A 12,500-nucleotide genomic window follows, 5' to 3' on the forward strand; every position below is an offset into this window, starting at 1 on the left:
AACATACATACATACATACATTTTATACATATATATATATATATATATATATATATATACACATATATATTATGCATATATTATATATATATATATATATATATATTTATATATATCTATAAACATACATACATACATACATATATATATATATATATATCATCCATGCCAACATGGGAGGCGGACATTAAATGACGATGATGATCATTATCATCATGTATGGCATAGCTCAGTGGTTGGAGTGTCAGACTCTCAATCATGAAGTAGTGAGTTCGATTCCTGGACAGGGCTGTGTGTTGTGTTCTTGAGCAAGACATTTTATTTCACATTGCTCCAGTCCTACTCAGCTGTAGAAATGAATTGTGACATCATTGTTGCCAAGCAGTATCAGCCTTTGCCTTTCCCTTGGATAATGTTTATTTCTTTATTGCCCATAGAGGGGACAAACAAGAACAGATAAAGGCTTTCAGTCGATTACATCAACCCCAATGAGTAACTGGTACTTATTTAATTGACCCCAAAAGGATGAAAGGCAAAGTCGATCTCAGTGGAGTTTGAACTTGGAGCGTAACGCCAGATGAAATACCACTAATATTTTGCCTGGCATGCTAACGATTCTGCCAGCTCACCGTCCTCCCTTGGATAATATTGGTGGCATGGAGAATGGAGGCTGGTATGCATGAGTGACTGCTGATCTTCCATAAGAACCTTTCCCGCACTTGTGCCTTTTCGGGCAACTTTCTATGTCCAGTCCCATGGTTTTTCATGACTGAAGGGGGTCTTTACCCTGTTATATATATATATATATATATATATATATATATATATATATATATATGATATGTATATGCATATGTATATGTTTATATATATATATATATATATATATATATATACACACACACATATACAAGTAACTGTCGTCATTGATATACCAACATCAAATCGTGACACCATGTGACCTTTCTTGACCAATTGCAGCCCACCTTATGCTAATAATATTCGACTTTCTTTAACATTTCTCGTTCAAATTCTCAAAAGATGAAGATTAGCATCAAGTATGAAACTCGGAGTACCAACGACTTTGAATAAAAGTGTTTTTGATTCATACATGTAACTTCCAATAAATGTGTTGATTGTCCTTCTTTCATTTGTCGACCCACTCGTGTATATATATATATATATATATATATATATACACACACATATATATATATTTATGTATATACATACATATACATGCACAACCATATGTATTTACATGTATTTTATAATATAGGAATTCCTCACATTACATGAATAATAAATTTTTTCAAAACGCAAAGTCCTGTAATGCAAAATTAATATTCTTATTGATTTCCAAGTGAGAAAATGATAATGCATTCTGATAGATATTTAAAAAAAAAAAAGAACAGCAACAAAAATACAGCGCAGCTACTTTAATGCATGAAAATAACAATTTGTGAATATAGTATATGTACAGTATAATATGTATACATAAAAACATTTGAAGTGAGATATGTAAGGGAACAAATAAGAACTGTAATTTCATAGTAGGGCATGTTCTAACCACGAAAGATATTGACTGCTGTCTGAGAGTTGGTAATGGAATAAGAATTCCTGGATGGATGAGGGGCACTATCTTGTAGCCTGTATATCGTTACTCAACTGTCTAGAAAGAGCAGTCAAATTCTTCCTAGTTGGACCTCATTTCCTGCCAGCATCTTAAAAATATGAAGGACGTCTATCTTATAGAACATAGCCTGATTTGACCTGGGCTGGCAAGCAGGAGAGCTGCACCAGGATCCAGTCTGGTTTGGCTTGGTTTCTTATGGCTGGATGCCCTTCCTAATGCCAACCACTCTACAAAAAAGTGCTGGGTGCTTTCAATGTGGCACCGTCACAGGACTCCTGCAGGCAAAAACCTCTTCGCCAGGAGGACTGACCTCAACACTTCTGCTGTGGAGGATGGGTCTCACTGGGTCTCGTCCTCATCATCATCATCATCACCATCATCATCCTCTAACATCCGTCTTTCATGCTGGCATAGGTTGGATGGTTTGATCAAAGCCTTCAAGCCAGAAAGCTGCACCAGGTTCCAGTTTGATTTGGCTTGGTTTCAATGAGGCACTGGCACAAGTGCTCTTACATGGCAGTGGCACAGGGCTCTTGTAGGTCAATCCTCTTCACCAGGGGGGAATGCAGACTTAACACTTCTACTGTGGAGGATGGGTTTTTTTCTTATTCTTTTAACATTGTTTCGAATTAATCCTGTATCATCTTGTAGCTTCAAAAGGCCAACGATGTGATTGCATATTTTTAGAATGACATTGTAGGATATGTGCAAGAAGCCAGAACTGGCCAGTTTGAATGTGAAATAAATAGAATATCTGGGCTGGATATGGCCAGTTTAAATGCTAGGGGGTGAAAAAATTATTTTCGTTTTCTTCTTTTAGAATCAGATATTTGTGATTGAGTCAGTGTAGAATGGTCGTATAATATCTAGAGGTGTTAACCTTTGAATACTCATACCACATTCCAGATATCTTGAAATCGCAGAATAAATTTTATTTTATTTTATTTTTTTTATTGATGCCAACATCATTACATACCATCAAAAACAGACAATATTTACCATCTTAGTGTTTTCTCACCAGAAACCATAAGATCAAGACATATTTATTTATATCTTCCTTTGTGTGAGAATCTCATAAAACCTGTCCAAGTTCTAATGCTGTTCTAATCTCCATTAGCAGATTTCAATCCTAAGAACATAGACAAAGGTTACAGCAGCAAATTATTGACTGCAGTATGATAAGAATTAAGACATGGCTGCCGTACAAAATGGGGAAAAACAACAGCTCACTTATTTCTCAGAATGTTTCATGGCCAATGACCTGAAAATATGCATTTAATAACAAATGAGCTGAAAGCTAGGAAGCGGTTTTCATGTAAGTCTATCAAATCCAAAAGAAGACTCATTATTCTTATGAAATAACCTGCATGACATATAAACATGGTAGGTCAGTAGAATCGTGGAGGCAATGCCGGACCAGACTTCTGCTATAAACTGACAAGTTTCATGGTGTTCAAATATTTCATGAGAAATTTTTTTTTTCTGTTGCTGAAAGAAAAAGAAAGGAAATAAGAAAAAAAACAAAAAACAAAAGAGTGAGAAATTGAGTTCAAATTAGATGTACGTACATATATACAATGTATGTATATAAGTATGTATGTCTATACACATATGCATTTATATGTATATATGCATATATATGTATGTGTATATATGTATATATATCATATAAATATTTATGTATATATGTAAAATCTACACAGACATATTTATATACATACATATGTATATTATATATATGTACATATGCATATGTGCATTCATACATGTGTGTGTGTGTATGTGCATCCGTATATACATATATGTATGTATACAAATTTAGAGAAATATAGAGAGAGAAAGTGATGTGTGTGTATATATATATATATATATATATATATATATATATATATATATATATATAAAATGTACCATAACACTTGAAGGTGTTAGATTAAAATTTAATATCTATTGAAACAAATGTCAAGATTTTTGTTTTAGCTAGACAATAGAAATATTTCTGAGCTGCAGCAAAACATAACTGAAGAATTTGACGTTCGTTAGGCACATAGGGAAATAATTTCAACCTTAGATTGAATTGCTACACATCTGCTTTAAGCATCATCAAAGTGTTGGCGCTTCTTGGTTTGTCGTTTAAGAAACATATGATCAAAAGGATTTGTGGGGATATTGGTGCAAAGCTTGCGGAAAGAATTTCAAAGAAGATTTCAAAAGTCTGCACACGAATCCTCTTCTTGTTTTTCCCTTCTCCTTATCGTCATCGTTATCATCATCACCATCATCCACATCCTCCTCCTCTTCCCCCATATCATCATCATCATCATGAGCCTCATCAACACCACCGCTACTGCCGCCACCAACACCAATACCATACCACCATCACCAGCACCACCAACACCACAGCAGCACCAGCACCAGCACCACCACCACCAACAACAACAACAACAACACCACCATCACCAGCAGCACCAACACCATGACCACGACGACCACGACCACCACCACCATGACCATGACCACCCCGACCACCACCACCTTTTATCAAGAACAAAATTTATCTTCAACTACATTAAATCGCAGTCCATCTGTGTTAATCACCAGTTTGTAATATGAGAGGAACAGAGAGAGAGAAAAAGAGAGTGAGAGATGGAGACGGAGATTTGGTTGTTATTTCTCTCAGGCTTGGTGTCCACATAGAAGCTCCAGTATTGGCTGGGATCTTAAGCAGAGCCAGGACATTAAAATTACTTGTTGTAGCCTGACCGAACAAGAAGGCAGACACCATTTCCAGTTCAAAGATAATGGATTAGTAGTTGTAAAGGTTAGGCAGGATCAAATACTTAATTGATTAATAATTTCATTAATTAGAGAACATTTCAGTGATTTGTAGCAAGTTCTGCAGGCAAAAGTTGATTTATCAAAGACAAAACCTTAGATATTCTTGAAGGAGTGAGACCAAGGAAAGACATGAATGTAGATGCTGAGGTGGAGGGCATGGATCAATAATAGGTCCATTGGCATATTCCTTCGGAAATCTAATGATGATGATGATGATGATGTGATGTATGCATGTATTTATGTATGCGTGTATGCGTTATGTATTTGTGTGTGCCTATGTTGTATTTTCATAACTGTTAGTATGTCTGTAAGTGCATATGTGACCATCTATGATGATTCTCTCTCTCTCTTTCTCTTTCTCTCTCTCTTTTCTATCAAAGGTAGTGTATCTATGATTACATTATCCAATGAACCTGACTCCTTCAAATAATATGCTATGATATGATACATATTTCACTGTTATTTCTAGCAGGGTAATTGACCACGTAGAGGTTCCCTCATTGGCATGGAATACACAGATATTGGATGTGCTGTTGGATGGTCTCAAGACATTGAGCCTTACAAAGAAAATGACTAGGAACCGAGATATTTGGCAGAATTGATACTGATGCTGGTGCCACATGAAAAGCACTCGTGCATGTGTGCCATGTGAAAAGAAGTGGAGTCGGTGCCACATAAAAAGCACCCTGTACACTCTGTGGAGTGGCTGGTGCTAGGAAGGGCATCCAACCATATAAATCAAGCCAGAACAGACAATGGAGCCTGGTGCCTCCCCCTAGCCTTACCAATTCTGGTCAAATTGTCTAACTCATGCCAGCATGGAAAATGGACTTTAAATGATAAAGATGATGATGTCTATTATGTATTTACCAGTCTTTGTATATCTTCTATCTTTTACTTGTTTCAGGCTTTAGACTATGGCCATACTGGGGCATTGTTTTGAAGAATTCTTAGCTAAATGAAACAACCCCAGTACTTGACTTTTTTTTAGACTGGTGTCTTATTCAATCTGTGCCTTTTGCAGAACCATTAAGTTATGGGGATGTAAACACACCAACACTGGTTGTCAACATGTGGTGGGGACAAACAGACACAAAGACATACACACACATGTGCACATGCACACACACACACACACACACACACACACACACACACGCACACATACACACATATAATATACAGCAGGATACTTTCAGTTTCCATCTCCCATATTCACTCACAAGGCTTTGGTCAGGCCAAAGCTAAAGTAGAACACACTTGCCCAAGGGGCCACACAGTGGGACTGAACCAGGAACCATGTGGTTGAGAAGCAAGCTTCTTACCACACAGCCACACTGGCCCCTGAATGGTTAAAGACGTTAAATTTCTTTACAGTGTCTGCAGTACATCCATGTGTATTTTAAGAGACAACATCATTCACACACATTACATTTTCAACTTTGACCTCAGTGACAAGTCTTGGTTTCTAATTGCTGGTGCAAGGTCAAAGGTCAGACAGTTGATAAATGTTTTTGAAGTGCTTGAGAGTTAAGGGAGACCATACTATTATTATTATTATTATTATTATTATTATTATTATTATTATTTTTATTAGTGAATGAGCTTCCTGTCATATGATATAGTGGAAGTGTAGGAATTAATTGTGAGTCCAAACGGTTCATCTTTGAGTTGACTCTTGCATAGACACCCTATCACGTGCATATATGCTTACACACACAAACACAGAGGCAAATACACACACATGCATATACACACACATACATACACATATATTTACCATGTATTTAGACACGCAAAACTATATGCATGCAGCATATACAGAAATAATCCTTTCTACTACAGGCACAAGGCCTGAAATTTTGGTTCCTCCCCTAAAAATTGCTGTTCTTTTACCAAAATTAAAAGGAATTATCCACTCTATAAATTCTTGTCATTGTTTTACCCTAAGTCAGATCTGACTGAACAGACGTATGACCAAACAAATGATCAAAGGAAATCTAACCATGACCATGCCACCGATTTTTCAAGACATCTAGGACAATATTATTCAATTTGTTCTTTCAATTTGTTTTTGAAGATATATGGGTGTAATTTATTAGTGATTTGGTTGCTATTTCTAGCCAGTCAAACAATCCCATATGGGCTCCTTTGTTAATTAGATCAGACTGGAAAATGTTGTGTGGTAAAAGGTGAGGAAGCTGTGAATTGATGAGAAGATCTTAAAGATTTAGGACTTTGTTAAGTGTCACGTTGTATCAAGGGGGAATAGAAAGATGCTGGGTAATAGATTGGCTCTGTTTTGGAAATGTAAAAGTAGAAGTCAAATCAGTGAAGGTTGATGATGGTAACAATGATAATGATGATGATGACAACGAGGACGATGATAATGATGACAACGATGATGACGATGATGACAACAATGACAATGGTGATGATGAGGACGATGGTAAGGATGATGAAGACAACGGTAACGATGATGATGATTATGAAGTTGATGATGGTAATGATGATGATGACAAAACGACGATGATGATGATGATGGTGATGATAATGATAATGACGATGATGACAACAAAGAAGAGAAAAATATTACCTCACTAGAAAACAGGTGAGGGTTGGTGACAGGAAAAGTATCCGTTCGTAGAAAATCTACCTCAATGAATTCCACCTGTCCAATACAAGAGCAGGGAAGTGGATATTTAAACAACAAGGACGATGGTAACGTTGTTAAAATGTTAACACTACTGATGAGGATGATGATGAGGATGATGATAATGATGATGATAGTGGTGATGTAATCATTATTGTCATAAATCATTACTATAAAGGAATCATTATTCTTTAAAAAAATCATTACTATAATAAATCATTATTTATTACAAAATTTCATCCTTATTATTTTTTTCCATAATCACTTTACTGCTTTTCTCTCATTTCTTTCTCTTTCCATTTTTCTAATCTTATCTCTAATAGAAATTTTATCTTTGTTATGTTATAGGAAATTTGAAACATTAAAATCTCTACGTTCGTATTTTTGTTGATACTTTGAGAGTGTTGACAGCTTTCTCAAAATATTAGACAGGATTTTCTCCAGACTGATGTCTATATTTATTGATGCTCACTGGCTTGGTCTGAAAACATTCTGGTTCTCGACCAATATTCTCTGTTTCAAATGGATAGATAGTAATCTGAAGACATTTAACCATTTCATTGTTATATTTTTGTTGAAATTACATAACATTTGATTCAATAAATTGAAAAAGAAATTAGTGAAATAATTTTATCATTGTTAATGTGGAGTTTGGAATATAAATTAGCATGAAATTTTGATGGAAAGTTTTCCTTCAAATCATGTTAAAACAAGAATTTTCTATCACAGAACTAGGGACAGTCTCAGGTAGATTAGAATTAAAATGGTTAACCCTTTTATTATACATTTCTGTTGAAATTCACTCCTTTTATTTCAATTAATATCATGAAATTTTGGTGAAGGCTAATTTTGGTCAATTTAAAGCAGGAAAAATATGTGGTATTCCTTGATGGCCAGTCAGGATAATGAAAGCAATAATTTCTACATAATACTTTGTAGAATTAGAAGTTTAAAATTTAAAATCAAAGAAAAAGAAACTGTATATAATATACATACTTAATATTTTTTTATTACTTATTATGAAGATCTTAAAATTTCTAGTTTTACATAATTATGCATTGTACCGTGTCAGCATGACATACCCTAAGGTAAATAAATTATACGAAATTAAACATTCTACAAGGCAAGACATTTCTTAAAGATAGACTTTTATATCATAAAACCAAGGATGGTTTCTGGCAGGTTGGTATCAGAAGGTTATGTGTTCTATTTAAGAATATCTGGCCTCCAAGGATCATAACTGGTCTGAATCTAAACTGATTATATGATTAATCTGTATTTGAACAGTGAATGCAATTTCTTATATCAAATGCCAGGAGACCCACAAGTCTGGATCCATGATAAATTTGCCTTATTATATTTTTCCCTTTTTAACTAAATGTATTGCTTTTTTCTTTCTTTTTCCTTTCAACACTTAATGGATTCAAAACAATCAATAAATGCATTGAAAAGTGTTCTTGTGGACGCAATACACCATAGCTATCCATTTACTCCTTTCATTTTTAAATGACTATCAAATTTACACATTAAATTACTTTTAGATTTCAATTATGCATACAAGCCATATACCCAAATTCTCATGCAATCGTATTTTACCTACAATAAATTAATTGCTATTTATAGAATATTTCATTCCATTTTTGTAACTATTTAAAGACCTTTTCCTCTGCCAAAGCTAAAATTAATTTATTTCCAAAATCTGACAGGAAGCTAAAATTCATTTCACATAAATATATAAATTCTACTGTATGGTGGCTTATGTAATTTAAATTGCTTTTGTATTTTCATACTCATTGAACACAGAAATTAAATATGTCAATGAAAATATACTTAAACTCAGCATAAAAGAATTGTCCAAACTTAAATATGTTTTCATATATTATAAGTCCTGATAGCATGGAAAATTAATTTATTTCCAATGCAGCACTCAAATTGAACTTTTGGTTATCTACACTTCCAGATTGGAAACTTGAGGAAAATTGAAAATTCACTTAAGCAGAAAGTCCAAATGTGTACGGTAGTTTCTCGAGTCTGAGAAAGATATTTCTGCAATTTCTTGCTGAAACCTGTATAAATGGTTTGTTTATAGTGGGTCGAATGGTTGTGCTGTATGTTAGCTCATTTCCTCCTTCAAATTGATATTACCTGAGCAGATGCACAATGTACCAGATGTCATATCAGATAAGGCGGTGAGCTGGCAGAAACGTTAGCACGCCTGTCGAAATGCTTAGCGGTATTTCGTCTGCCGTTATGTTTTGGGTTCAAATTCTGCCGAAGTCGACTTTACCTTTCATCCTTTCGGGGTCGATAAATTAAGTACCAGTTATGCACTAGGGTCGATGTAATCGACTTAATCCCTTTGTTTGTCCCCTCTATGTTTAGCCCCTTGTGGACAGTAAAGAAATAAGATGTCACGTGTCAGACATTAAAAGCAATAGCAGAGTAACTCGAGATGAAGTGTTTTGCTCAAGAACACAGTGCACCACCTGGTCTAGGAATTGAAACCATGTCCTCCCAATAATGAGTGCAATATCCTAACCACTAGACCATGCACCCTCATGGAAACTCCAAGTACCATCACTTGTAAAAGCAGTGTAAGAGACTTATGAAGATTTAAGTATATTGATTTCATAGATGTAGGAGTGGCTGTGTGGTAAGTAGCTTGCTTATGAACCGCATGGTTCCAGGTTCAGTCCCACTGTGTGGCACCTTGGGCAAGTGTCTTCTACTATAGCCTTGGGCCGACCAAAGCCTTGTGAGTGGATTTGATAGACGGAAACTGAAAGAAGCCTGTCGTATGTATATATATGTGTGTGTTTGGTTGTGTGTCTGTGTTTGTCCCCCCCCCAACATCGCTTGACAACCGATGCTGGTGTGTTTACATCCCCGTAACTTAGTGGTTCGGCAAAAGAGACCAATAGAATAAGTACTAGGCTTACAAAGAATAAGTCCTGGGGTTGATTTGCTTGACTATAAAGGTGATGCTCCAGCATGGCCGCAGTCAAACGACTGAAACACGTAACAGAGTACTGGAAAATGCAGTCCTGAGTTCTCTGCACGTAGGAAAATAATAGGCTGGATGGTCATGGCCAGAACGTCTTCAATCACAGCTCTGCTCATTCAGAACTCACCAGTGGCCAAACAACTACAGCAACGCCGCCGCCAACAACAAGGTAAGTGGCCAAAGTTTACAGTCGGAAGCATGGAAGTTATAACTTCCATGCTCAAAATTAAATTGAACAAATTACGCTTGTCATTTGATTTATTTTACCCCGCCAAGCTTTCTGAGATTTGTGGTTTGTTGGCGTAATCTTTGTGCTTTTATATTAAATTCCCAATAATAGTTTATGCATTTCAGTATATGCATTAGCATTTATGTTTTTCTTTGGCAATAGCATCCAGCTATATTATTAGAGTTTAGTATTTGGTTTTATCAACTTTTTAAAGCGGAATTTTAGTCTCGTAACACAGGAAAATATTTAATGTCTCCTATGAGTTAATATTACTCTTCTTGATTATGGTTCTGACGGCTGTTTCTTTGAACGAGGGCATTTTTATATACGGTAATGGTTTTTGATGCCGGTCTAATACTGGGCTTAGATTAACCATTATTGATTATTAGAGTTTGTTTAAATTCTGCTTATTTCTCAGTAAAGATTAGATTTAGTGCAGGAGAACTTCAAGAATTATCAAAGTTAGGGTTTTTATAGCCAGACTTTTATGGGAATACATATATCACAAATGCCATTGAATTAACCAAATATCTTGGAGGTGAGGTCATGTGACCCTGAGTTGCAGATATAAAATTGAATAAAATAATACTTGAACTCTCACTAACTGTAACAAAATTTCATTATGAAAAACCAAGAAATTTTGTGTTTCTGTAGAGTTAATATATAGATGGACATAACGAAAATATTGATTTCTCTCTTTGACTTACAAGTTACACGTTTTACAGGGTGGTGATGGCGGTGGCAAATATCAAAGGCAGTGGACTCGTACAAGTGTATGACTGGTATAAATATACATATATATATATGCATGTGTGTGTGTGTATATATATATATATATATACATATATATGTATGTATATATATATATATATATAAAATCGCTTATCACGTGAAAACGGCTTCACTATTTACTTCCATACTTGTGATGCAGGAATAATTTGACCTCGGATAAATCTTAGGCTCTTCATTTGATTTTTTTATTAAGATAAATAATATTGCTTTATATTTAAGATTCACTTCTTTAAAAATGTTCCTCAATGTCAACTTCCAGTAGCCATAGTTTTTTCTTCACTTTAACTTCAATCGTTACTGTTCGCACTAAACGTTTACTCACATTTACTGATGTAAGTAATTTCATCATTTACTAACCAGGGTTAGGGTTAGGGTTAGGGTTAGTCACAAGTGGCTATGTGAAAGAACAATTCTGGCACCAAGGAATGATTCTGTAGACAAGCTGAATTTAAATTTGTTAACTCAGCCTCCAGGACCTGAATGTTCATACAGATCAATTAACTCTGTCCATGATCAAGAACAGGCAACGCATTACCCAGTGGAGTTCCTCAATTCACTTCAGCCACCAGGATTTCCACCACACATTCTGATCGTGAAAATAGGTGCTCCCATAATGCTATTAAGAAACCTTGATGCACCCAGACTCTGCAATAGAACAAGGTTGGTTGTTAAAACAGCCATGCCCCATGTGTTGGAAGCAACAATAATTACAGGCAGCATGATGGGTGAGAATGTCTTCATTCCAAGGATATCTCTCATTTCAAATGATCTCCCCTTTCAGTTCAAGAGACTGCAGTTTCCGGTCAAACTTACCTTTGCAATGTCTATCAACAAAGCACAAGGTCAATCTCTAAAGGTGGTGGTACTTAACCTCCTTCAACCTTGCTTCTCACATGGTCAGCTGTATGTTGGATGTTCTAGAGTTGGAGATGAAAATAACCTCTACATTCTCAGTGATAAGCATGGCAAGACAGAAAACATAGTATATGAAGAAGCACTTACATGAATAGTATGTACATGTCATATACAAAAGTGTAAAACCATTGAGTGTTAAAGTAAGTATTACTATTACACTTTCACTTTTCGACTGACATGCGTCAATGTATATCTGTGTATATAACAGTGAAACAATAACGTGGTATATTCGCTGTGTGAATTTTTTTCATTTAAGCCCCATTTTAATTATCGTAAAAGTTTCCAAGTATAGGTGCAGGAGTGGCTGTGTGGAAAGTAGCTTGCTTACCAACCACATGGTTCCGGGTTCAGTCCCACTGCGTGGCACCTTCTACTATAGCCTCGGGCCGACCAAAGCCTTGTGAGTGGATTTGGTAGACGGAAACTGAAAGAA

At 35.5% G+C, this 12,500-nt stretch overlaps 1 protein-coding gene across 1 annotated transcript in view; it reads right to left on the reverse strand.

Annotated features, from left to right (window-relative positions):
• Window positions 1-1,443: 1,443 nt before the first annotated feature.
• Window positions 1,444-12,500, reverse strand: part of LOC128250334 (uncharacterized) — a 29,937-nt gene continuing 18,880 nt past the window's right edge. Inside the window, exon 3 of the mRNA XM_052975140.2 lies at window positions 1,444-3,124. Within this exon, the coding sequence (XP_052831100.2) occupies window positions 2,948-3,124 (177 nt within the window). The 3' untranslated portion in view covers window positions 1,444-2,947. The remainder of the gene's footprint in view (window positions 3,125-12,500) is intronic.

Source organism: Octopus bimaculoides, chromosome 20 (assembly GCF_046866305.1).
Source record: "Octopus bimaculoides isolate indiv1 chromosome 20, ASM4686630v1, whole genome shotgun sequence".
Taxonomy (NCBI): domain Eukaryota; kingdom Metazoa; phylum Mollusca; class Cephalopoda; order Octopoda; family Octopodidae; genus Octopus; species Octopus bimaculoides.